The 27690-nt window shown below is 41.7% G+C and overlaps 1 protein-coding gene across 2 annotated transcripts in view; it reads left to right on the top strand.

The window, feature by feature from the left end:
- Positions 1–20723, top strand: part of CDC73 (cell division cycle 73) — a 196414-nt gene extending 175691 nt beyond the window's left edge. Inside the window, exons 12-17 of one of the 2 annotated variants that reach the window (XM_072998097.2) lie at positions 2036–2071; positions 2258–2345; positions 6306–6467; positions 7640–7740; positions 18680–18821; positions 19979–20723. In XM_072998097.2, the coding sequence (XP_072854198.1) occupies positions 2036–2071; positions 2258–2345; positions 6306–6467; positions 7640–7740; positions 18680–18821; positions 19979–20015 (566 nt within the window). In that variant the 3' untranslated portion in view covers positions 20016–20723. Of the gene's footprint in view, positions 1–2035; positions 2072–2257; positions 2346–6305; positions 6468–7639; positions 7741–9697; positions 11366–18679; positions 18822–19978 lie in introns of those variants that run through there. The other variant, XM_072998098.2, reaches the window with a different exon arrangement.
- Positions 20724–27690: the final 6967 nt, after the last annotated feature.

Here is a 27690-nt window from a genome sequence, read left to right as displayed (position 1 = left end):
GTGACCTGTGCTTTGTTAGGATTAAGAGTCCTTTTGCCACATCAATGTCTTTCAAGACATCTTTCTTCTTTAATATGGTGCAGATGGTTGACTTTGCCATCTTGTATTCGGCTGCCAGTTCAGTCACATGCATGCCATCTTCATGCTTTTTTATGATGTCCTTTTTTGTTTCAATGGGTATGATATTCTTCTTGCCTTTGCTCTGTTCTTTCTTTGGAGCCATGAGTACTGTTCAGCACACCAAAGTACACAAACCCTAGGAGCCACAGAATCCAGCAACCATTATTCCAGTAAACAGAACCCCTCAGCACAAAAAGAGAGCAGAGAGAGAGAGAGAGAAGGCAGTGGGGGGGAGAGACTTGAGTCTAAACTGCATTTTACAGCCTACCTGCATCAATAACCAGCAACTATTATTCCAGCAAACAGACCCCCCTCAGCACAAAAAGAGAGCACAGAGAGAGAGAGAGAGAGAGATAAGACAATTGGGGGGGCGGGGGGGAGGAACTTGAGTCTAAACTGCATTTTTGAGCAAACCAACCAGCACAGCCCCTCACAGAATATTTTTTGATTTTAAGAAAAAAAAACTTTGGAGTCTAAACTCCATTTTACAGCCTGCCTCCATCAACAGCCAGGACAGCCACTCACAGAATATTTTCTGATTTTAAAACAGACAGACTTTGGAGCCACATTTTAAACCCACACATTTTAAAACAAAAGAGAGGTCACAGTACACAAACCCTAGAAGCCACAGAATGCAAAAATAAATAAATAAATTTTACATTTTAAAATTACTGTGCCGTCTAAATTTCACATTTAATTTTAATTTAATATTACAGTCTAAATTTCACATTTTAAATCCACACTGCAAGATCCATCAGAGCACAGAAACATAACCCCCACCTAGCCCTACCCCCCCAAGCTGCAAAAAACCTGGACTGCACAGTGTACTCACCCAGAACAGGCAGTCTCTCTGTTTTAAAAAAGAAAGTCAAAAATCAGTTTTGAAAAAAAAGCCAAAAAATTACAGTCTGTACAGTACAGTACCAGGCAGTATAGTCCCAGGCAATACCAGGCAGTAGCAGGCAGTCCAAAGTCTCTCTCCATATCCACTCACTTAACCACTGGGACACGCGAGGTAGCAGACAAGCAGCCTCTTCTCTGGCCAACGATTAATTGAAAGTTCAAATTTTGCACTTTCCTCACTCCCCGTGTTGTTGGTTTTTTTTTTTTTTTTTTTTCCCATTCATAAGGCAAAGCTCTGTTCGCAAGTCAAAGCAAAATTTTGCGAACAGGGCTGTTTTTAAGTCAAAATGTTCATAAGTGGGGATGTTTATAAGTCGAGCACCACTTCTTCTAGAAAAAAAGAGCCAGAACAAATAACCATTGATGCTGCTTGCTTTCATACTTGCCTTACTTTATTTTTAATAAGTAGCTGAAGGCATTACAGTACCTCCAGCTAGGCACTGCAGAAACAGGCATGGCTTGTTCTTACTTGCCTCTGGTAGGTGAGAGCCTTTATGCACACACCCAGGTGAGCACAGTAAAAGAACAGGACACTTTCTGGATTCCTCTGAAAAGCAGACTGTGGCACTTGTTGTTTACATGCAGTTACTCATGATATATTAAGGGCTATAATTAATCACGGGACTTTTCCATGTACATCCATTTCTGTTTCCAATTAGTGATGTAGTCACATAAATAAAATAATAGCATATAGCAATTTCAAAGACATAGAATGCTTTATATCCACAGTCTTCTTGCTGTCCATACAATAACCATGTAAGGTAAGTCAATATCTCCAGTTTGTACTTTGAGGTCTGAGGCTAAGCAAAAGTGGCTTGTCTAAGAACATCTAATAATTTTTTGTTAGAAGCAGAATTCAAACCAGGGACTTTCTGATTTGTAGTTTTATTTGTTAGCCACTGGGGTTTTTTTATTCATGTTAATAGATCCCAGGTAAATGTGAATAATCTCATTCGGAAACAAATGAGTTCCATGAAGCAGTTATTTTGTGGTATCTTTTTTTGTCTCACAGTCTCCCAAGCAAGGCCACCTCCAAATCAGAAAAAAGGTGAGTTGCTACTAATTTTATAGGCCCTTCATAGAACTATAAAGTTCATATCTTACATAGCAAATTCCAGTTGTGGATGCGTAATTAGTTTTGGCTTTTCGGGGGAGGTCAATAAGGCAAAGGATAATGATAATTGCAATTTGTTGAATTGTATCTGCTACTTATATTTTAAAAATCTCTCTGCAGGATCTCGAACACCCATAATCATTATTCCAGCAGCCACAACCTCGTTAATAACTATGCTTAATGCAAAAGATCTTCTGCAGGATCTGAAGTAAGTAACTGATTAAAATACAGTTCATGAAGGATTGACTTCAATAAAGAGATGTAGCTGAAGTGGTTGATTTATTCTTGAAACAGTCCATGTTCTTTTGTGACAACTGGATTTTAATTTTTTTTTAATGAAAATTGGAAATAGTGTAATCTAGTTAGGAAGAAAAAAAAAACCGAAGTGATTTTGTGCTTTATAAGAACCTGTTTATTCATATATTTAAAATATTTATCCCACTTTTCTCCTTAAAAGGAACCAAGGTGGATTACATCATTAAAAGGACAATATATAAAAGCTTAAAACAATAAGTACACAAGTATTATATTAAAGACAATAAATAAAATCAATACTAAAAACATTTAAAGCAACAGAGCACATTGATCCTGTTTGAAAAACCCTGTTACTCCAGATGTCACAAATTCAATTCTTAAAAAACATCAATTTTATGAATGTGAGATATTGTGCTTATTGCCCATGTTGGAAACATTCCATGGCTTCTGCATGAATTGCTTTCAGGCAGTACTGAGCAAAATATATGCAAATATATAAGATTTTATATATAGAATATATAAAATTCAGTTGTATGGTTTATGATTGGCTTGTGTCTTTAACATTATTGTAAACTGGCCATGACAGTGGCTTTTCATTGGATGGGAGGTATAAAAATAAATAAATAAAATTGCATTTTTAAGAAGATGCCACTGAAATTTCTTAAAAGTAAAGGAATTTCAGCAGTCCAAATACAAAATTATGACTTTTGAAGTGGACTTCAGATCAGCATCAGTTGTGGCAGACTGTCTTTTGCTCAATGCCAAATTTCGGAAAGTTTGGGCAAAAAAGTTTTTAGAGTATATAGTATTGCCTTGACTTACAAACGTCTTGACATACGACCGTTTCGAGTTACAACCAGCTCCGGCCACAAAATTTTACTTCTACTTGTGACCGGAGCTTCGAGTTACAACCAGAAAAAAGGCAGGGGGAAAAGGGCAGGGAATTCAAATTGCTAACCGTTGGTGGCGAAGAGGCTGCTTCTTTGTAGCTCTTTCACCCCAGCAGTTAGAGAGTGTGCGATTGGAGGCGTCAGACTGCCTGGTAAGGTAAGGTGCTGCTTTCTACTTTTTAAAAACTGTTCTGGGTGGGTTTTGTAGCATGGTTTTGGGCTGGGTGGTGGGATTATGTTTCTATGCTGTGATGGGTCTTCTAGGTTTGTTTGCTTTTTGAGGGGGGGTTCCCATTTCCAGTGGTCTTGCATGATTTGTTTGTTTATTTTGTTTGTTTGTTTGTTTGTTGTTTTTTGCATTTTTGAAGGGTCTTGCACGGTTTGTATGCTTTTCTCCCCCCCCCCCCCTTCGGCCAGGCTAGATTATTCATGTTTCCGAAGGGTCTTGCATGGTTTTTATGCTTTTCTTTCCCCACCCCCTTTGGCCAGAATAGATCAATCGCATTTCCGAAGCATCTTGCACGGTTTGTTTGATTTCTGCTTTTTTTTTTTTTTTGCATTTCCAAAGGGTCTTGCACAGTTTATTTCTTTTTTGCTTTTCTTTTTCTTTTTTGCATTTCTAAAGGGTCTTGCACGGTTTGTTTGCTTTTCTTTCTTTCTTTTTCCTTCTGCCAGAATGGATTAATTGTGTTTCCAGTGGGTCTTGCAGTATTTTTTGGGGGAGTGGGGGTTGATTTTTTTCTTCGGCCGGAACATTTCCTATAGGAAATGATGCTCTGATTTACGACCATTTCAAGTTACGACCGGAGTTCCGGAACCAATTAAGTTTGTAAGCCAAGGCACCACTGTACAGTCATGTGGGGGGGGGGGAAGTACAGCCTCTTTGAATTCTATGGTTTTAGGTATCAGGACATAATAGAAATCATCTGGTCCTTGGCAGGTCTGAAAATTAGGTAAATACAACCTCAAATGAACAACAAGACATAACTTATTATAACATGTCATTATTTATTAAACAGAAACAAAGCCAAAATGAGGGTGTACTTTCTATTTAACATGACTGCAATTTTTTAAAGTAAAACACTCCACTCTGAAATAGGCAACCCCCAAACTATCCCAGATTTTTAAAAACTCACTTAAATTGAAAATACCAATTGTGCTTATCTTGAAAGAGATTGTTGTCCCCACATCTTTATTTGGAAAGAATCCAGATTATTGGGGCTGAAATACTAGATCTCAAAAAGAAAAAGGACTTTCAAATGTGAGATGACATAACAGTCTTGAGAATTGCTTTGTGTTTAGGTGAAAAGTGGTGAACGAATGTCAAGGAGTCACAGTGTGGAACTGAACTCCCTACCTCTGGTTCTGCAACTAGATACCTAAACCACTGAGCTATCCAACAGTTCATTTCACATTAGTAAACTGGAAGTTTTTTTTAATAATTGAATCTTTTTTATTTTTATTACAGGAGCCTAGTTTTATTTGCATCATATATGCCTTTTCCCTGAAACTAATATAAACCTTAATGTTAAACCTAAATAAATAAATAAATAAATAAATAAATAAATAAATAAATAAATAAATAAATAAATAAATAAATAAATAAATAAATAAATAAATAAATAAATAGTAATAAGACTACTTGTATATATAGGCAAATAGAACTTAATTTGATTGGGAGCTGAATAGAATATTAAATACTTGGTGATCAAAAGGTTATAGACATAACTATCAGTTTACCATATTTTTCCATGTTTAAAATTCTACTTTTTCCTAAAATCATTACACTAAAAATTAAGGGGTGTCTTTTACATGGAAGTAAGCTGAGATAGATGAGAAGAGAACAAAATGGCACATACCTGCGTCTGTAAACAGGCTTCCTTCAGTTTCAATTCAGGAGACTTAGCTTCCTCCAATCACAAACCTTATGGAACTGACATCAATTGATGCTGAACAAACCAATTGGAATACACATCTTTGGAGGTGGAGTCTGTAGGCTCAGATTCAACAGGGACTCATTTTTCTAATCAAGATTTCCTCTTACTTAGAATTGTTATTTTCCTTGCCACTGTAAATATCTGTACCTTCCCCAAAATTGAATTTCAAATCTCAACAGATTTTGCATGAAGGGTTGAAATGCAGGCAATCACTTGAACTGTTGTAACTACTATGACTTCTGTGGACAATAATGAATTCAAATATATCTAAAGTAAATAATGCATATTTATCAGCAGAGACATTTTCTTTCTCAGAAAGACACAGTAGTTAATACAAGCCACCCTGAAAACTTTCAGCCAGTAAGGTTCCTAGGATTAGTCTTCTGGGTATGTCCTGCTGTAGAACTATAACAACTTCATTATCTTATAAGCCAGAAATTGGAAGCAGTGTCCTGTCAAAAAAATTTGTGATGTAAACTTTTGCAGGCCACATCACACATCCATACACTCCATCTAGATCTGGGCCACGGAAGATAATGTTGCAATAAATGTTAGTCCTTTTAAAGCAAAAGCAAAAAGCAAAGTGTGCTGCTTATATACCGCCCCATAGTGCTTCAAGCACTCTCTAGGCGGTTTACAAGTTAATTATGCAGGCTACACATTGCCCCTCCCCCAGCGAGCTGGGTACTCATTTTACCGACCTCAGAAGGATAGAAGGCTGAGTCAGCCTTGAGACGCTACCTGGGATTGAACCCCAGGTCATACCTTATGAGACATCTTTGCTTGGGCTTAAAAAGACAAATGCTGCTACCTATCTGGGATTTATTTCTAGTTACATAGTTTTTAATGTAAACATCTGTTTAAATGATATATTTCTCTTCCTTTGTAGTGGTCTGGGGATTTTCTGAAGTGGTTTGATCAGTTTATAAGCAGTATTAGCTTTTATTTATTTATTGTTCAATGCTTCATTGTGATCCTGTCCAATTTTTGATTAATCTCTAAACTGTGTAATGCATGTTTTTACTTTGATTGTACAAAATCAATTAGTAACAGTCTATTAATTCTCCCACCATCTATGTATTTAAGGTTTGTTCCATCTGATGAGAAGAAAAAACAAGGCTGCCAGCGAGAAAATGAAACTTTAATACAAAGAAGGAAAGACCAGATGCAGCCTGGTGGAACTACAGTCAGTGTTACAGTGCCATATCGTGTGGTTGACCAGCCTCTAAAACTTATGCCTCAAGACTGGTAAGGAGGACAGTTTGTTGCTCTTGGTGTTGCCTTTAATAAGCCACAGTGAAATTCAGAGTAGCAAAAACAAAGAAAAAAATGAAAAACAGAACAAAAATGGTAAATACAGTAATGTTAGTACTCACTGCAAACTACCATTATAAATTTGCAATATAGTTACATTGCATATGTTTTTATTACATGTATAAATCAGTGCAGGCCTTCCAGATATCTAGATAAATGACCTTGTGAAAAAGATGTTTGTATGATCAAATGACGCTAGTGCTAACAGAGTCTCTCAGCATTGTGTAGTAGATGGTGAATGTTTATTCTTCCAGACTTGGAATATAAATTTCGTAGCCACCATAAGGACAGTTTCATTTTCCCTTTGTTAAACCCATAGAACAGGAATATAATTTTAAGAGAACAGAAATATCCAGAAATATCAAAGATTTCCCAAATACTGCATTAATATAGGTTACAATTTCAGTCAAAAATAAATAGTTTACTGGACAAGCCCAAATCATATGTATCAAGGATACATTTCCAATTTTACATCTGTAACGTCTATCAGAATTTGACAACCACTTCCCAAACAATTCTTCAATTATCATTTAACCTCATGTCATAGTTACTGTTTTCACTTCATGATTTTTCTTTAAAGTATTTTACGTTTATACTATTTTTCAAGGTTAAGCTTTTTCAAAGCCTAAATCCATCTCTTTTCATATCTGTGCCCCCCAAACAACCTTCAGGGGTGGTTCACAACCTTCTAGATCTGGTTTTAGGGGTGCTCAATGTTCTGCCAGTGGATGTCCAGTGCTAGCGGCAACTGGTGAGTGCAGTTTATGATTAAAACCATTCAGCAACATTATTCATCATCCCGTGTGAATTGAGATTATAAATGCAATCCAAGTTTCCAATTATTTGTGTTTGTTGTTACATTTGCAAACAGGTTCCTTACCTTCTAAGTACGTTAAGGCCTTAACAAAACTGGTGTACATATGGATATATTCAGGTTTCCTTGTGTTGTAGAGAAAACAGCTGAATTATAGCATTATCCTGAGTGAACTCTTATAGGAATTAAGATATGAATGTGTTCAGAAAAGCACCTTAGCTTTTCCTCTCATTATGCTGTGAACGTTTTGTGTATGAGGGATTCAGTATTTGTGTCCCTTTCTGTTTTCTAGGGACCGTGTTGTGGCTGTGTTTGTACAGGGTCCTGCTTGGCAGTTCAAAGGCTGGCCGTGGTTGCTACCTGATGGATCACCTGTTGATATTTTTGCAAAAAGTGAGCTTTTCCCCCACTTACAGATAATTTTCTGTTATGTGTTCACAGTAGAGTAAATTAATGTATTGTGCATATGGAAATAAAGCCTCTTCTGACACTAGCAAGTTAGACTAGTGGCTTAGAATGTTCAGTTGCTCAGAGCACTAAACAAATTGTAGCGCAGCCAGCATGACCAGTTACCAGTGATCTAACGAAGCCTAGAGGACCACAATTCCTCCTCCTATGGTTTAAGCCCCGTTCCTGATAACAGACTTTTCCCAGATGTGGCAACAGATGTCACTGTAACTTACTGAGTTTCCAGTCCTAAGGGGATAAATGTAAAAGTAAAGGTTCCCCCTGACATTTAGATCAATCGTGTCTCACTCTAGGGCACGGAGCATATCCCCATGTCCAAGCTGTAGAGCCAGCGTTTTTCTGTAGACAGTTTCCGTGGTCACGAGGCTAGCGCGACTAGACACAGAACGATGTTACCTTCCCACCGTGGTGGTACCTATTTATCTACTCACATTTACGTGCTTTCGAACTGCTAGGTTGGCAGGAGCTGGGACAAGCGATGGGAGATCACTCCGTTGTGTGGATTCAGTATGACTGCTGGTCTTCTGACCTTGCAGCACAGAGGCTTCTGTGGTTCAACCCGCAGCACCACCACATCCCACTTATCCTAAGGGGATAGTACGCCAGAAAGTAACATATGAGTACTGAATCCCACATACCAATTTAATTAGCTAGTTCTTGAGCTGCAGGTACCTACTTGTTTGTGCAGTGTGTTATGTTAGGAGGTGTTCCTTTTGTGCATACAGGGGAACTAATCAGAAAACTACAGTTAACCACCACTGCTTGTGACATACAGACCAAGAATCATGATTCCAAACAAGCCAGAATTTGTAAGCCAACTTCAAGATGCAATTTAGAGCTGGTTTACAGAATCCTGGTTTGTTTGTGAACTGTTACCAGATACCTGATATACTTGTAATGGTTAATTAGTACCTTTATAGTTACTTTCCCTGCTTGTATGAATGAAGAGTAGAAGTGGATTGAAGAATGTTTGCTTATAGCTTATGCATTTCCTGAGTTATTTAGAACAGTTTTTAAATAACTCTCATAGCTAGTTAAACATAAATTCAATTCATCACTTTTAGCTGGGCTTCCCTGCCTTGCACATATCATTTGTTCCAAAAAAAAACACCACTTGTAGCAGCACAATCCATTAGAATGCCAGCCATGGCAAATCTCAATAAAACTAGGAGGGAGAAGTAATTTAATGAAAATCATGAGCAAGTGGGTGAAGGCCCTTCTTTTCCCCAGCAGATTTTGTCTGGCCAGGCTTGGGAAGCTGGAAGTAACAAAAGAATGCAGCTGTGAAAAATTTGAGTTTGCAGGGAAAACACAGAGTCCATGTTGAGGTTCAGATACCGCCATCACTACCCCTTCTTTATAGAAGTTCATCAACAACCCATTATAAGACCATTTAGTGCCATCTTCTCTTAAAATTTTTATACTGTTGCACTGTTTCAGGCTGAACACTAAGTTTTAGGCATTAGAACATAAGTTGCATTTCCATCCTCTCCACCAAATGAATGACCTTATCTCTTTTTCAAGCTTCAGGCTTCCTGTTCAGTTTCACTGAGTTAAAATGAAATCTAGTATATTTATATTGATCTGTAATTTGTGACACCAAAGTGGGTAGTCTGGGTGGAGAGAGACTGAGTACAAGTAGAGAAGAATAGGAAGAAAACTCATTCAGTATTAAATGTAAAGTGGCCTACAACAGTGGTTTTCAATCTTGGGTCCCTAGATGTTCTTGGACTAAAACTCCCAGAAACCCATGTCAGCACAACCATTTAGTGAAAGTTTTTGGGAGTTGTAGTCCAAGAATACCTGGGGAAGGTTAGGAACCACTGGCCTACAATTTTAATAGTGCAGAGGGAGAAATCAGGTTATTTTCCTTTGTTGTCAGGAATATAGATGAGCTACCTTTGTAGCAGGAAGGTCCAGGTTGGGAACACAAACCCAGAGGACGAGCAGAGGGCCTTGATTCTACATGTCTTATAAAATAATGGTAACTGTTGCTTAGTTGACTTGAACATTAATTGTATGGACTGAAGCCACTACTAACACATATAGTGCTGTAGAAAGTTAATAAGGTCAGTTGCTTTCTCTCTTATCCTTAGTTTCCATTCTGCAGTATGAGAATAATACACTGACTTGCCTTGGTAAGATGGTCCAAGAGCAACATAATGTATATGAAATGTTCTGAATCCACAAAAATATTATATAAATTTTAAGCATTATTAATAGGCCCAAAATATGAAGGAGACAACACGGTGTAGTAGAAAAGTAAAAGAATGTAGTAAACTGTAAAAACATGAGAAATCACCAATCTCTTAGAGGTACATTATTTTACTCTTTGACATATATCTCAAGAAGAAATACAAGCTCAAGCTTACATTTGAAAGATGATAGTGTAGATAGTGTACCTTTACAGATCTTTGTTAGATGCTGAAAGAAGTATGTAGCTACTGGCCTTCAAAAATGAACAGACGTTAGTACAGGCAAGCCAGCTTCTACAGCAGTGAAGATTAAGAAAGATTTAAAGCTGGTTACTGTAGATTGAAATTTCTGAAAGGAAAAAAGCGGATTGCAATAAAATTCAAGAAGACATCTAAACATATCATGCAAATCCTGGATTAAACTCCATCTAGAGCACATCAGACTATCTCTCAGTATCTCACAATATCACTTTATGCTGGCTAAAATCCCATAAAGTCACTTGAACAAAGCTTAAAATAGTACTCTCTTTATCCTCTGTTTTTCCAATCTACAGCTCTTGACCTCCTGTGAAATAATTTGTTTATCTGTGGACTTTATGCCTGTGGCTTCTGTAGAGAATAATTTCTTTTATCCCTTCCTTTCAGAGATATCTGTAAGAAAGCAGGCACTTTCAATGGAAAGTTTGGAATTTTGGCATTTTAACCAACCTGAATATTTTATCCGAATGCCATTTTAAAGGTCTACTTGCAATTGCATGTTAATGCAAGTCTATTGAACTTGAAGGTCATTTTTAGTGAATTGATTCTTGTTCAATACTTTTTGCTCCTAACTCAAAGGATCTGTTTGACATTCATAGATTTCTTTGTAAATGCATACATCCTTGATAGATATACCTCTTGTGCTTCCTTTAAAAAGAAAAATTGGCTTAACATATTCAGAGATTAGTATTTTATTAGAAATGCTCTCAATGTCCTTGATACATACAGTTGATATACTCAACAGAAAGAAATCTTGTCAGTGCAAAAAAGTTATAAATCAAAATTCTACCTGTGGGCAACTTACAGTACCTGTTGCCAGTCCTTTACAATCTATTTTTGTACTGTATACAAACCAAGGATCTCCAGTCTGTAGGTAATTAACAGCAACTTACAGATTGGTGGGTAACATTTGAGGAGGTACTCAGAGAAAGAGTTTTCAGATGAGCTAAGATGGGCAAGTCACCAAGGAGAAGTACAAACAAGTAGCCAGTATTTGTTAAGGTAAAACCAAAAACCCAGAGTTGCAAGAGAGGTTAAAAACAAAAGAGGGGGGTTTTCAAGTATGCTCCAAGCAAGATGTGTGAAAACAAATAAAATTTAAGAAAGGAAAACTTACAAAAGCAATTGGGACAACTTTTTAATAGTAATATCGATTTGATAGTGGGATGAAGTGCCTTGGTAGATGGTGAACTCCTTCCCTGGAAATTTTTTAAACAGCAGTTAAATTGCAGCAGTTAAAAACAGCACTTTCAAGGAATATTTCTACTGTAGATTTCCTGCTTCCACAGGGTTGAATGTGATGGCACTCGGAGTCCTTTCAGCTCTCCTGCTTTCTTATTCTGTATGAATTGAATCTGTGTCTCCTTGTCTCCCTAAAAATTTTAGGGCATGCTTGATGTACTTTGAAAAGTAGACCTGGATGAAGATAAACTCTTACAACATGAAAAGCAACATGACAAACTGTCCTCTGATCTAAGATAATTGCACCATTCACCTCATTGTCAATCTGTTTAAGAAGCCCCAAAGTGTACTAGTGTAGGATTTTTCATTTTTATAACTTACTTGACCTCCGCAGCACTCGTGAAGCTAATGCCTTTAGCTTGAATAAAAATTTCCCTGCAACGACAAGGCTATGTATCCACACAATCACACAGAAGATAGAACAAATGTTGGCTTATTTTTTCCTAGTTGAAAGTGTTCAGATTTGCTGGTTGTGTGGCTGCATTTATCTGTATACTCTGAGGCATACATGCAGTTCCTTCCAAAGGTTTGAGGATAGTTTGCAAGAAGTTTCTCTTTCCCTCTCCCCCTGCACAGTCTTGTATAAGATCAATTGATCTGTCCAAGAGATCACCTAGTGATCTTAAAGTATGAGTGAGGACTTGAACCTGCATTTCCTCAGTCTATGATAAACACCCTCTATAACATGTCAGCTCTAGAGCCATGGGAGATGTGGAGATGTCAGTGAGCTCACAATTGGCTTCATGTGAAAATTCCTTTAACTTCAGATGATTTAACTTCTGTAATTTGTAGTGTATAAGAGGCTGCCTGTGTTGTCAACAGGCAAGGGGTCTTTTTTAAGAGGATTGGGAGTCTATATGCACACTAATAGGGGAAGACTAAAGAAGACTTAAGCAGCACACTTTTGCTCTTTTTTTCTGTTAGCAAGTGACAAACGTTTATCTTCTTCGTGGCCTCTGTGAATACACACATATGGGTTTAGTCTGCGCCTGCGCTGACATTCTCGGAGCATTCTAGAGCTAAAAGTAACAATTTTATGGTGTGATCCCCCATGAGGCACAAGCTCCTCCCACCCAAGATTCCCCTCAGTTCCTTTTTTCCGCCGTGCTGTAAAGTTCTACAGAGCATAGAGCTATTTCCACAGGGTTTTTCCCCTTAGCTTATTGATCAATTCCCTCTAAATTGGATTCTTTCCCTTCTCAATTATCTAATCTATGATCCCCCGTGAGTTGTTTTCTTTTTTGCTTGCCACTATTTGGCTTACCCCCCCCCACACACACACACACACTTCAACTGTTTGCTTCTTTCTCCTTTCCCGCCTTTTTCGGCCTACTCATTTTGACTCTCAGGCACATTAATGATTTTCTGCCTGAGTAAGCTACATCTTACCCAGATAGGTGCAGGCCGCAGTAGGGGACCCGACAATGCCAAGGAGTCCTTAAAATCTAAGTCTACATCAACAGAGGAATCCTTGCCGGAGGCCAGCGAATTTGCCTCTGAGGAGACGACGTGCCAGCTCTACCTGCACAGACTGGGATCGCCTGATAGCCTCTGCTCCAACTGGCCATTTAGTGACTGCGCTACCGTCCAGTCCGGCCGTGGCCCTTTTTAGCCCTACGTGAGGGCGGGCATTTGATGTTCCAGAGTTGGAGCTTAAGTCTCTCTATCTCATGAGGAGAAGAGAGTGAAAAGGAGGCATGTCTCACCACACCCTCTCTCTGAGCAACCATGAGAGAGACTGGTGAATCATCGATGGATGATTGTTTCAAGGGGCTTGTTCAAGGGACCCTGCAGGAGTTAGGGCTCTGTGGCCCTGTCCCTAGGAGAAGAAGGGCCTCCTGTTGCCCTGGTCTCCTTCCCTGACTGTCAGTGATTCCTCCTGACATGGGAAGCGCCTCTGTGTGTGAGTGCCACACACCAACCCTCCTTCGTGCGCCTGCTCAGGTAGCTGCGACTTCTGGAGGGAGCTGCACACCGAGGCTGTAGATGTGCCTGCGACATATGGTAAGGCTTGGGTTTTCCCTTTGGGGATGCAATGGGCCCCTTCAGCTCCTGCGGCTAGCCCTGCATGTCAGTGCTTTCCCTGTCTGGGGTAACGCCCTTGGGTGTTTGGTGTGTTGGGCCTGATTTATCAGAGGCCTTGTTCACGTGGCTGCTATTTCCAAAACCAAGTGCCGAGGCGAAAGCTTTCTGGCAGCATTTGACAGCCCTAGTTTGCCTCTGGAAGGGGGGGCTGCAGCAACTCCCACCACTAGCCCTGCTAGTCGGTGATATTCCTGCCTGGGGTAGCACCTGCAGGTGGCTGTTAATTTGGCACAAAACAGCCCTCTTTATCAATGGGCTCGCTCACAAAGTAGCCTGCGGCCCTGTCTCAGGTGCCAGTGCCTGCATAGGCTCATAAGGAAAGGACTCACAAGGGTCCACCCGAGAACCCTGCCGCTGTCTGGTAAGTCTGGAGAATTTTCCTCAGGTAGGTCCTGTCACACTGACAAGGTTGCGTAGGACCAGTCCCTTTTGTTTGGGATAGGAGCTATGAGCTCTCGGCCACCATCACCATCCCGCTCTACCTGGCATCGTTCTGAGCCATGGGCTATGGAGTACTTTATGCCTCCACATGCGCTTTACAGATGTAGTGCTCCCTCGAACCCAGCTCCGGCATCATAATGTTTGGAGCCTTGATCAAACCTGCTGTTAACCCATTCAGGTTTGAGACTCACATGAGTCGCTGGGGGGTGGAAGAGTTTCCAACCAATCTTCCTACACCCCTCTCAGTTGTCGCAGATGGTCACACTCCTTTACTGTCAACAGATGAGTTCTTTGGTCGGCGTTATTTGTTTTTAGTCGCCGTGTAGCCACGTACTCCTCTGCCATGAGGGCTTATCACCACTTATGGAGTTTGGTTCTGCCCACCCTGCAGGTAGCTCATGTGCACGCTTCCAGTTCAGGCCTTCCACATCACTGGGAGGCACTGTTGCAGGTGCATCACGAGCGCACTGCTGCTCGATACGCCTAAAAACCAGTGTCTAAGCAACTGACAGGTTAGGACCTGCCATTTGTTGGTGTATGGCTTTTTAGCCAGAAAAAGGTTGTTATTTTTGATAACCTGCTCAGGCTCTAGAAGGTGACACATTCATTGTGCTGTAACATCTGCAAGTGCCTAAAGATGTTCCCATCAGCCTATGCCATTCCAGGAACGTTAAAAGCCTCAACCCCAAAGTTACCAGCCGCCGCCCCTAGACATGTGGGGAGGCAGTACCTTGACTGGCAGAATTGCTGGTAGGACTGCAAACTGAGCGGGCTCTTTACTTCTCTGCTGTTGACCAGTCAGTCCGTTTGACTTCTTTTTATCGTAGCTACCAGCTTTGCCACTATCTTCGATGTACGTTGAATCCATTAGGATCGACCTCAACATGGAAAAAACTTTGTTCTTTTTCTCTACCATACAACACTTTGGCAGGAAAAGATGCTTTCCAAATTCCAATCCATCTCGTGTCAAGGCACATTATGATCGAGCGCGACCGGTCCTGGCTTCGAATCTGCCAATTCTGGACATAAGCTCGGATCTCACTCCTTGAACGAATCTCCCTCCAATATGATGTGATCCATTATCATTCTCTGTCACCTTCAGTGTGCTTCTTTTCATTTGCACAGCTCACTTCTCGGTTCACCGCATCCCGTCTATTGGGATTGGAGGAACCGCCTTTTCCAGACCCAGCCATCACTTAGCTGAGCACTTACACTAACTATGCTGAAGCTAATAAAGGATGCTTGCACCAAGCCACTTCCTCTTAAAGATCTAGGAAGAATGTATCACAGGTACAAGGTACGAGGAAATGACACAGAAATTTTGGGATGACTCCAGTTCCATTTCTATCATCATAGAACAAATTTATCCAAAACGAGAAATGATTTCCCTGAACCCTACTAATAAGAATACGGAAACATTGATGTCTTTGGCAGGGAGACTTATTCCCTTCATTCACTTCTGCTCCATGTGGCCAACTATCAATCACAATAGGCGCCTACCTGGAGCAATTTTGGTCTCAAATTCTACCTCTCTTAAAATCCATTAAGACAGAGCTTAGAAATTCTTGCTCTGAGACCACGACTCTAGCAAAGCAACACAGGATTGCTGCTTGACATGCAAAGGGCTTCAACTACTGTCGCATCCTTAGTATCTATAGAAGGCTCACCTAGTCACGATCCACTGGCTCATCAAGGACACATAGGACAGAATTGAATGTCTTCCATTACATGGTACCAGTCTCTTCAGTCTTAGACTGGTGACACTAGAAATATTATTATTATTTACACAGAATAGGAAAACAGCTAAATTATATATGGGCTGACAGCCCTTTCATCCCTCTTTCAGTTCTACCCATAGTCCTTTCAATCATATCTGGAGTTTCAGCCTCCCAGACATTTCGGTTCATACAAGAATGTCACCACATCTCTCAAGGTTACGTTATATAATTGTCTTTGTTCCCCTTTGAGTAACGTTAGACTCACTCTTTTTGTCTATATCCTCCAGGAGGAGACCTCTGCCTCCTGGGCAAACATGCCATAATCCAAGTTCCTACATCTGGCTTATGCATGGCTTCTACTTCTGTGCTATTATATACATAGAAAGGACGGAGGCATCCGTCCCATCCTTGGTCTCAGAAATTTTTTCATGTGTATTCTACCGTAAGTTTCAGATTCCAGCCTCAACACTATTATCTAATCAGTAATTCCTAAGGTTTCATGCCATTCAGTTTTTCAACATTTGCAAGGTCTTTCAGATGGTACAGGACATCAGTTTGATAATAACCTTCCCCTGCGAGATATGGACATCTACCTGTACTGGTACTATAGTGTATGTTTTTCTAAAAAAAAAAAAAAAAAAATTACTAGCAATCATCTCCCCAAATTCATGACCTCCACGGCTTCAGTGCTAAAGCAATCCAGACTCAGCCTCGAACCACTCCAATAGTGGTATCTTTTCTTTTTGACCAACTAGAGGATCCCTAATCCAAGTAACTGCAAGTTTGGTTCTATCACCATTGGAAAGTATCGACCTTCAATGTGTTCACTGGGGTCCGTACGCCAACTACAGGTTTTATTGCTCCTGTGCAGGTGCGGACGGAAACACTGTCGAGGACATATTCATATGGCAGTGGACAGGGAATTTGCCATAACTCTTCCCTCCGATACATTTCATTCTACGGAGAATCTTCCATCACCATCATTCCTAATCAAATGCGATCCAAATACCTCCTTGAGGTACTTGGTTCTAGTTCGCCTGTCTCAGATCGATATAGAGAGACACATGTCAGTTCCCTCTGGTTCCTCACCTCCTAACTTCCATGAACTTGGCAACCTGGGAAATACTCCCACTTTGGCATCAGTGCTTGATTGAGCTCAAAAACCATGAACTCGATGTCGATGTGTAAATAAATAAATCTTTATTAAATATATTGAAACAAAGAGCTACCTTACCAACTTTCTTAGAAACTGTTGCCTACTTGGCTTTCTGTTTATGCTTTAAAATGTTATATATCTGCTATTGTTGCCCATTAACCAGATTATTCTGGTAGGTAGGACTTTTGTCTCACTCTAGGGTCAAACATCTTTTCACAGGACTCAGTACCACCCGTCCTCCATGTAAACGCATTGTTCCTCAATGGTCTATAGATTTCTAAATTCACTCATGTGCCCGCCATTCGAGTCCATTTTCTCTTCAAATGCCAAATTACTTACTTTGAACAGCCTTCCTAGTGGCTGTCATATCTGCCAAGGGAACACGCGAAATAGCTGGATTGTGATTCGATCCACCTGTTATTCAATTTTCCTGATAAAGTGACTTCCTACTTTAATGTCTCATTCCTGACGTATTCGACTAATTTTCATGTTTATCTATGCTTCATCTTACCATCATTCTTCAGATCACCATCATCTCCTTTAGAGCACATGCTCCACAATATTTATGTAAGATGCTCACCAGCATTTTCTCTGGACACTACCAGAGCTTCTAAACAGATGACAGGCTCTTTTGATGCTTTCATTCTTTTCATTTCAAAAGTCCAGTTTCTTCCTATCCATCTCTAGATCGATGGTCCAGGCTGTATCTATGGCTTGCCAGCGGTCAGACGAGTCAGCGTCTAATTAGCTTTAGCCTCGCTCCACGGAGTGCTGTCTACCTCGGCTGCATCCAGAGTAGAATCGAGACTCTTGACATCTACCGTGCACCAATATGATCCATGGCATCTACCTTTGCAAAGCAATACTGGCTACATGTAGGTACACGCAGTAACACTGGATTTGGCAGAAATGTGTTGGCATCCTTCCTACCGTGACATCCCACCTGCCAATAAGTAAGCTTGCCAGTCACCCATATGTGTGTATTCACAGAGGCCACGAAGAAGAAAGAAAGGTTACTTACCTGTAACCATGGTTCTTCGAGTGGACCTCTGTGAATTCACACTACCCACCCATCCTCCCCTCTGTCGTCACGGGTATCTTATTGTTGTATAACTCTCATGCCCGGCGGACAAATTGCAGGAACTGAGGGGAATCTTGGGTGGGAGGAGCTTGTGCCTCATGGGGGATCACACCATAAAATTGTTACTTTTAGCTCTAGAATGCTCCGAGAATGTCAGCGCAGGCGCAGACTAAACCCATATGTGTGAATTCACAGAGGTCCACTCGAAGAACCATGGTTACAGGTAAGTAACCTTTCTTTATCGCTTATGTTGTTCTACAACCAGCCTGCAATCAGTGTAATTCATTGATGCTTTCTGAGGAATTCCAGACAGCGTAAGAGGTGTCAGGACTAAAATATTTGTCATTTGTTAATAAAATATTTGGCCTTCATTCCATTAGTGTACTTAATTGCCTCCGAATCCTCTCTGAAAACAGTCGTGGCCTGTTAGCAACACTGTTCCCACAGTGATGGAAATCAGTTTGCCATCACAGCTATTGGGATAGCCAGGGAGTTACCAGTTTAAATAGATGGATTCACTGCACCATACTGGCTTTCTGTCTCATGATATACACACACACTCCTGGAGCAACTGGGATTCACCATGTGAGGACTTTGTCTTTTCTTCTTCTTTTTTGTCTTGTCTATAATGCATTTGGATTTTAGGAGTTTCAGTTTAATTGTTGCACCACTTCTCTCCACATTTTAGTTAAAGCTTTCCATCTTAAATACGACGAAGTTCGTCTAGATCCAAATGTCCAGAAATGGGATGTAACAGTGTTAGAACTCAGTTATCACAAGAGGCATTTGGACAGACCAGTGTTCCTACGTTTCTGGGAAACATTGGACAGGTAAATATCAAACTGGAAGAGAAAATTTACCTTTGTGTTTTTATTTGAGGTTCAAGAGCAGTTTGTTGAATCTTGTAAGCAAACTCTGTAGCTTAAAGGTCCAGAAAATATTTTGCAATCAAAGTACTACTGGCTGCGCTGCATTTTTAGATATCTATGGAGCCAGAGGTTGGGAATTTGATTCCCCATTGTGTCTCCTGTTAGTAGAACCAGCCTGTGTGGCCATGGGCAAGCTGCACAGTGTATTTGTTTATATTATTGACTTGACTCCACATGATTACTATTATATTATTATGCACATTTATATTGGGGTGTTTTTTTAGATATTATTAGAGATTTACAGAATGTCTTGCAAAATACATGGCATGGATGTTACTTTGGTCTAATCATAATAAACCTTTTATACCTCTTTTGGAAAACATGTCAAGCCTACCAAATTCTTTCAAATTTGGATTAACTCAAAAATCCTCTCTTCATCATCAATCTGCTGAGCCAGTAAGATTATATCAGAGTTTCTTATCCATATCTCCCACCATCTGAAGTAAAGTGTATAGTGACCAGAGACAGCCTTTTCTGTTGTAGTATCTCGTTTATGTAGTTGTCATTGGAGATCTTACACAATTTCTTTTTTACTAACACATTTTATTTTTGTGTTTATTTTATGCTGAATTTTTAGTGACCTGTTAAATCTGCCATCTCATAGTTCAATTTGTAAACTACTATGGTTGTTTAAGAATTCCTGATACATTCTAAATAAATAAATGCCCCATTAGAACTGCTACTGCAATTCATGCTATCTTCCCTCTTCTGAAGTTGAGTTTATACTCTGCTTATTCACTAAAAGATAGCACTCCAGGCTGTCTTGATTGCAAAGACTTTTGAACTTTTTCTCACACTGAACGTTTTACATTTAAAAACTATTTGATTAAAAATTCTCTGGCAGGTTTAATTGATATATCGTTGGTAGGCAATCTGTGGAGGACAAAATCAAACAACAGTATTTAGTTGCAGATGCAATGAAGATCTTCTTGATCTTGCCATTTTCTTTGCATGAGTTCTGGCCTCCTTGACTGTTAATGTCATTGCCCATGTGAAGATGTGTGCCCTAATGTGTAACACAAGATATTACAATAATGATTTATTCCTTTACATTACAGGTATATGGTAAAGCACAAATCCCACTTGAGATTCTGAATTCTTGACTTCCATTCTGTTTTCATAAACCTTGGATCGAGGACTTTGAAACCTACTCCGGTCTAGAGAGGAAAATTCTGCCTGTCTACATTTTTCAAGAACATTATACAGATAACGAAGGGAGTCATTGTTTAATCTTTTACTAAATCTTGTGGGATTACCATGTTGCAGTGACTGACCTGGCGAGTAGTCATTCTTACAAGCGAGGAATTTTGCTTAAAACTATTTTTAAGAGCATAAACCTAGCCTGCAATTCAAATTGTATATTTTGATAGCAGCCATTTCCCCCCATTTTGTTAAATTAGAAATGTTTTTACAATAACTTTTTTGTTCTTCAATAGAATATAGGTTGATTTTCCTGGAAGGTTATGAACGTGTGTGTGTATGTGTGTGTGTAGAGAGAGAGAGATAGATGTTCTAAACCACTTCACTTTTGAATATAGTTCTTGGTTCTTTGCTTTACTGTTTCACTTGTGAAAAACCTTTTGTTTCAGTTGGTATTATCTTTTAGTCTAAAGAACTCTAGGAACTGAGCAAAGTGAAGACTGCTTTAGATAAATCAAATTGTCAGCCTGTATATGTACTGTATATTCTTTCAGTCTTTGGAAAAGGGATGGAAATAATATGCAAAATTGTTTCTTTTGTTATGATGATAGTTTACCAAAACTGTAAAAAGAATCATTATGAATACATTTGAGTTATAACATTCTTCATGGAAAGTGTTTGATTTTAAATTGTGTGTGCATATGTCCCCACATTGAAGTTTGTATACACAAAAATATAACAGACATTTGGGGCATTAAGGATTTTGTAAAATTAGAATTGGCAGAATGCAGTCATGGAAAACAGTTCTTCTTTTCCCAGTAGACTTTAGATCATTGTATTCTTTGATGTGTTCTTACATTACCTTGGCAGTCTGGGAACCAAAGCTGTCCATAGAGAGGAGCTCATCCTCCTCACTTTTCCTACACTTCAGGTCACCCTTAATTCAGATTTACAAGTTTAAAGCTGGTGCAGTGCTCTCTCTGTGGGTAACGTGGGAGGGGGTCTTATTGAATACTGCCAAGATAAGATAGGAACCCAGTCTCAGTGATATAGGAAACTGAAATGCATTCAGGTTCCTATTATAGCTAGTTAGGTCAATTTTTCTGCATTCCCTTGAGATACAAACTTTTTGGTAACCAAAGAACATGTTTATTTTATTGAGAATTATAATTAGAGATGGGGACGAATAAAAAAATGGCAATTTGTTTTGATCCATTATTCATCAAGGTTAATGGCTCAACGAATACAAATATACGAATACTCTTCAACGAATCAATGAATCAATCTGTCAATTTGTCTGCACTTTAAATGGCTATAACACTGGACCCCAATGACCTAGAGACACCAAATTTGCAGGGAAGCTTCCTCCGATGTTTTTCTACAACTTCGGAAAGGTTGGTGAATATTGGATCATGGACCTCCAAGTTATAAAGTCACAAAGAGGACTCCCAGGAAATCTCCCCCCAGGTACTGAGAGACTCCAGAATCACAACAGAACTTCCTATGTCTTTCTCCAACATGCCTGCCAATTTTGGTGAAGATTGGATATCGGAACTCCTAGTTCTTCTTCGTGGCCTCTTTAAATGCACACTAATGGGTTAATTCTGCACATGTGCGGAGGCCTCAGAAAATTCTGGGGCTGAGAAAAAATGCACTTGACCTCCCCCCGGAGCCCACATGGTCTGCCTGTCCTAGCGGTTACCTTAGTTCCTTTCTTTCCGCTGTGTTGAGAGGTCTCTTCAGAGCTTTGTGCAGGACCTTTGGGATTTCTTTGCTATAAGAGATAAGATTAAGAGACCAGTCAGTTCTTGTTCCCCCTCAATGCCCTTTCCCTGTTTTTTATGGCCCCTAAGGTTTCCTTTAAGAGTTGCATGTCCTGTCACAAAAAGATCCTCACTACTGACGGACACAAGCTGTGCTCGGGCGAATCACATCAGCCCCACTCTTGCCCTCACTGCAAAACTTTTACGAGACAAGCACTCAAGTTCAGAGAACAACATTTGCGGGCTTCTCTGTGGCAAAAATCCCTTGAGCCCCCGGAAATGGAGTCTGCCTCGCCTCCCTCAAGACCTTTAGCATCGTCCATGGCGTCTCCTCTGTCCACTCAGCCTAAATCGTCCAAACCTAAGACGGCCGTAGCTTCTGGGGGATCTAAGCCCAAGTCTAAAACTTCGGCCACAAAACAAGGTCTCCCCCGCGGCAACAGACTGCAACTCAGTGTCCTCCTGAGACTGGCTCTGGAGACATCACCATTATTTCTACTATTCGTGGGGAGCCCTCTTTGCTTCTTGCCGCGTCTTTGGCGGATGCTGAACCAGACATTCTATCTCCAGCTTCATCTTTACCAGCTAGCCCTATTTCTCAGCCTGATTTAATGCCATCCTCAGGTTCAGGGTCCCCGTGTCTGTAGGATCCGCCCACGGTTAAGAAGTCAAAAACTAAACATACTGACATGCCAGTTCAGGGAGATTCCCAGTTTTCAAATAAATCAAGGCTGAAGGTCTCCAAACGCTCTCGATCCCGGGAGCATGTCCAAGCGCTCTAAAAGCCTAAAATCTTCAAAGGCTTACAGACTGAAACAATACTGTCAATGGAAGAAGGAAATGAAGTGTCTCTGTGACCCACTGATGTTTTTCGGGTTCGACTCCTCGTCGGTATCGTCTGTCGATACTGATTGCTCTTTGGCAGAGTCATCTTAGTCTGAGGATTCATCCAGTACCGTGAAGCGCAAGAGGCATAGTTGTCACCATACCGTGGCGGTACCTAAAAATAAAAGCAAAACGGACCACTTGGTACCGACGCTCGGCAAAACTAAGGATCGCAACAACAAATCTCGAAATATGGTACTGTCAGCTAAGATCTCGGTACCTATAGACAGTATCATCGGTACCGGGCTCAGTACCAAGCGCTGTAAAAGGTCTCCATCACCGAATCAGCCTTACACAAAAATGCCTAAGCGTGGCAGACACTGCGTGAGCCCTGCCGTTTTTCATCCGTTTCTGACTGTGGCATCTGACTATGAAAATTCAGAATCTGACCTACCTGTGGAGTCACCTCCTAATGGGAACCCTACCCCCCCCCAGCTGCTGACTTTGCTTCCTATTCCAATCTCATTCAGCGCATAGCTACTGCTCTGGATCTGGCAGTTCAAGGGGCATAGCTGTATATCCCTATATAAACGACTGGCTTTTGGTGGCTCACAAAGAAGAAGTGGTTTGTCCAGAAACACCACTCTGTTACTACTTCAAACTCTCAGACTGCAAGTCAATTATGAAAAGTCCATGCTGACTCCATCTCAACTTGTGTCCTACATCGGCGCAGTTCTGGATGCCACAGAAGCACGAGCATTTCTCCCACCCGAGTGTGCCCTCAAGATCCAGTCTTTGATGTCACACTTCCGGCCTCTGAGCATGGTCACAGCTCATCGTTCTCAGAAGTTGTTAGGACTGATGGCATCCACCACGTCTGTCCTCCCTCTTGCCAGACTCAAGATGAGGTCCCTCCAGGTGTGGTTCCTCTCGCTCTTCTACCCCCTGGAGGATCCTCCCAACTCCTGGTTGTTAGTCTCCCCAGAATTCACGCAACAGCTTCTTTGGTGGGTAGACCCCAGCAACCTCATCATGGGTCGACCCTTTGCGCCACTTTGACTTACGGCTCGTCTCACCACCGATGCCAGTCCTTTGGGCTGGGAAGCTCATTACGAAGGATCCCACATCCATGCTCTGTGGTCCACAAGGGAGAGAAGAATGCACATCAACAACTTAAGAGTTACTAGCAGTGTTCAAGGTTTGTCGCGCTTTTCTCCCAGTCATCTCCGGCAAAGCCGTTCAGAGAGTTACCAACAATACGACAACAATGTTCTATATAAACAAGGAGGGAGGCACTCCCTTCCTCTCCTATATTTCACCAATCAGCTCTGGGAGTGGTGTCTGGCTCACCATATCTTTCCTTCAGCGATACATATATCGACTCACGACAATGTTGTAGTGGACGATCTCAGCAGAATGACAACCAACATGCACGAATGGTCTCTCGAGCACATGGTTTTCTTACAACTGTGCAACCAAACAAAACAGCAAGTGTGTGATGTATTTCTCCAGAGTGGGCATTGGCGTGGGATCCCAGGGCGTTGCTCTCATGGAGCCCTGGAACCACGGACTCTTGTACATGTTTCCACCGATCCCTCTAGTGTCACACACTTGTCAAGATACAGCAGGACAACGCCGATGCGATTCTTGTAGCTCCTTTGTGGCCACGACAACCGTGGTTCACCATGCTGACGTCTTTGGCTGTCAACTCTGTGAAGCTGCCAATCATTTCACACCTTCTTACCCAGAACAACACGAGCATTTACCACCCAGATGTGCCATCTCTTCATCTCACCAGCTGGAGAATAGTACATCAGTAGACTATTCTCTCTCATTCATGGAAGCCTTCGACCAAAGCTACCTGTGCTGACAAATGGCAGGTGTTCAAAAATATACTGATCTACATGGTCTTCCCCTTTCACTGACCTCTATGGATGCGGTCCTGCAATTTTCACACCTTTTTGACAGTCACTTAACTCTGTCCACTATCAAGGTGTACCTGTCGGCCATAATCGCACACCAGCCACCTGACTCTGACACTACCCATCTGTTCTGCCATCCTAAGATGAAAAGGTTCCTGCATGGGATAGCAAATCTTAATCCATCTCGTCTACCGCCAACCCCACAGTGGTCCCTCCATACCATTCTGAATCGGCTAACATGTCCTCTGTTTGAGCCTCTAGCCTCTGCATCTGAACAGCTCCTTTCCTATAAGATAGCAATCTTGGTCACCATTACTTCAGCTTAGAGAGCATCTGAACTTTCAGTGCTTCGCATTGATCCCCCTTTTCTTCAGTTCCATCCAGACAAGGTGACCCTTCACCCGGACGTGTGTTTCCTCTCCAAGGTATCCTCTGATTTCCATCTCAATCAGCCTATCATCCTTCCGACCTTTTTTCCACACCCTGCGACTCCTGTTGAGCAGTTTCTGCACCTTTTAATGTTCGGAGGGCACTCCCTTTATATCCATCGGACCACTGCCTTCCGACAATCCAATAATCTTTTCATCTCTACCCATCCACCTCATAGAGCATATCATGTATCCTCGCAGACGATCTCCAGATGGGTGGTCAGCACTATCCGCATGGCATACAACCTCACTCACAAGCCCTTGCCTGGATCAATCGGGGCTCATTCTACTCGAGCTATGTCAACCTCCACGGCTTTCCTTAGAGGCGTCCCTATTCAGGACATCTGCAAGGCTGCTATATGGGCTACTCCTTCTACCTTTGCCTCGCACTACAGGCTTGACGTCCGGCCTAAGGAGGAGACCAGATTTGGATGTGTGGTCTTATCATCCATGCTGCCATGACGTTCCTCCACCTATAGTCAAGGTAAGCTTGTTATTCACCCATTAGTGTGCATTCACAGAGGCCACAAAGAAGAAAAAGAAGTTACTTACCTGTAACTCTAGTTCTTCAAGTGGTCCTCTGTGAAGTCACACTTTCTGCCCATCCTCCCCTCTTCCATCATGTCAGCCTCCTCTTTGAGGCGTAGCAGAATTGAGGAACTAAGGTAACCGCGAGGACGGGCGGACCACGTGGGCTCCGGGGGGAGTCCTAGAGCATTTTTTCTCAGCTGCAGAATCTTCTGAGGCCTCTCCGCATGCACAGAGTTAACCCATTAGTGTGAATTCACAGAGGACCACTCAAAGAACTAGAGTTGCAGGTAAGTAACCTCTTTTTATTCACCCACGAATTGGGTCCCCCCAGGAGAGTTTACCACACAGCACAGAAGCCCATGGCATTGAGAGAGTTATATTTAGCCCCAGCAGAATGAGAGGTCCCTTTGGCAGAGGCATGCATGAGGCATTGAGTTTGTCTTCAGCTCAGCACATTACAGGAGGTGAGGTATTTGGTAGCATGGCAGGCTTTTTTGGCTCCATTGGGCACTGAGGAAAAACAGCAGGAAAGCAGGCTTTTTTGGCTGTATCCAGTACTGAGGCAGCAGCAAAGTACTGTGTCTTGCCCCATCGGGGCACTGAGGCAAAAGGCAACAGAGCAGCCTCTGTTCTCTTCAGGAACATCAGATTTGCCTGCAAAGGAAAGGTTTTTGCCCCAAGGAGGCAACTGAGGTTGCTTGCAACTTCCAACAGCACCAGCACTACCAACAGGATTGGTGCTACTAACAGTGGTTAATCCACAGGGCCGCAGGGCTGTCGGAAACAGATCAGCTCTGCAATCTGAAGCTGGGTGATGTGGTGACAAAGATGCTCATTTAGAACTAGAAAGCTGGGGATTGCAACTTGACTGCTGAGACCCCGCGGATATGATAAAGATAGCCCTCAGAAGTTGGGAGGGGGCTTAGACAGGCCAGCCCCTTTGGCACGAGGACTCCTGGACAAGCTTTGGGTGGGGCAGGGACAGGCCTGGTTGGGGATTAGCAAAAGGTGGTCGTGGAGATGTGTTGTTTGTTTTTGAAAATGAAAGGAGCCAAGCAACACTTATTAGCAGCAACAACACCATCAGATGAATTGCTCCACCTCATTGGGAAGGTACTACTAACGGTGTTGGCGTTCCATGTCTAGTCATGCTTGCCACATAAGGAAGTTGGCAGCAGCAATGTAGATTGTGTTGACAACGTGTTGACAGCCCTCAGAGCTTTTGGGGGGCTTGGACCAGCTGGCTCTCTTGGCATGGGTTTAAAAACTACAGTAGATCAGGTCTGCAATCTGAAGCCATGTGATGGGGCAATGGGGTGACGCCTGGACAGGCTTGGATGGGGCAGAGCCCAGCTTTGGGTGTGCCAACATGGCCAGGCAGCCCTTTGTCCTGGCACATTATGGGTGTCACCCAACACTTTGCTCTTGTACACTCTAGTTGTACAAGAGGAACTATTTATTCATTTTTCTTACTGCTCAGTCTGGGTCTGCCAGGACAGCTGGACGGCCCTCTTTGCTTGTTTGGAGGTGCCAGGACCAGCTTTGGGTGTGCCAGCCAAGAGGGTTAGATGCCCCTCTTGGCATGTTCAGGTGATGTGCAGACAGGCTTTGGGTGGGGCAAAGCCCGGCCACGCTGCTACTACAGCAATTAATCTGCGGGGCCACTGGTGAGCTGAGCTAATTTGCTTGGGTAGTTTGTTCCAACTTCCGCCTACCTTCTGAGTTGGCATGGGACTGAAAGCCGAGTACGTTGCCTCATCAGGCACTGTGGTAGTGGGCAGCAGCAACGTAGAGTGTGTTGCCACATCAGGCACTGAGGTAGTTGGCGCCAAAGTAGGCATGAAAGCATGTCATAATAGGCATCAGGCACCAAGGCAATTGGCAGCAAAGTAGGCTTTGCCCATCGGGTGTGTAGTGGCAGAAACCTTCAACATTGATGAGCAAGAGGAGGGCGTTTGCCATCAAGGTGGCATATAAAACACAAGCCTCCAGAAATAATTATTTAATCAAGTATGCTGTTTTTGACTACCAGGAAAGGCTTGGGTCGGCCAAGCCCTCTTGGCATGGGGAAGCCAGGAGGACAGCTTTGGAAAAACAGATGATCAGCTCTGAAGTCTGAATCTGAAGCCATGCAATGGTGTTTTGTTTTGTTTTTTAACTT

This window comes from Pogona vitticeps, chromosome 4, assembly GCF_051106095.1.
Source record: "Pogona vitticeps strain Pit_001003342236 chromosome 4, PviZW2.1, whole genome shotgun sequence".
In the NCBI taxonomy this organism is placed as follows: domain Eukaryota; kingdom Metazoa; phylum Chordata; class Lepidosauria; order Squamata; family Agamidae; genus Pogona; species Pogona vitticeps.
The sequence above is the reverse complement of the archived record's forward strand: the minus strand, read 5'-3'. Positions and strand labels throughout refer to the sequence as shown.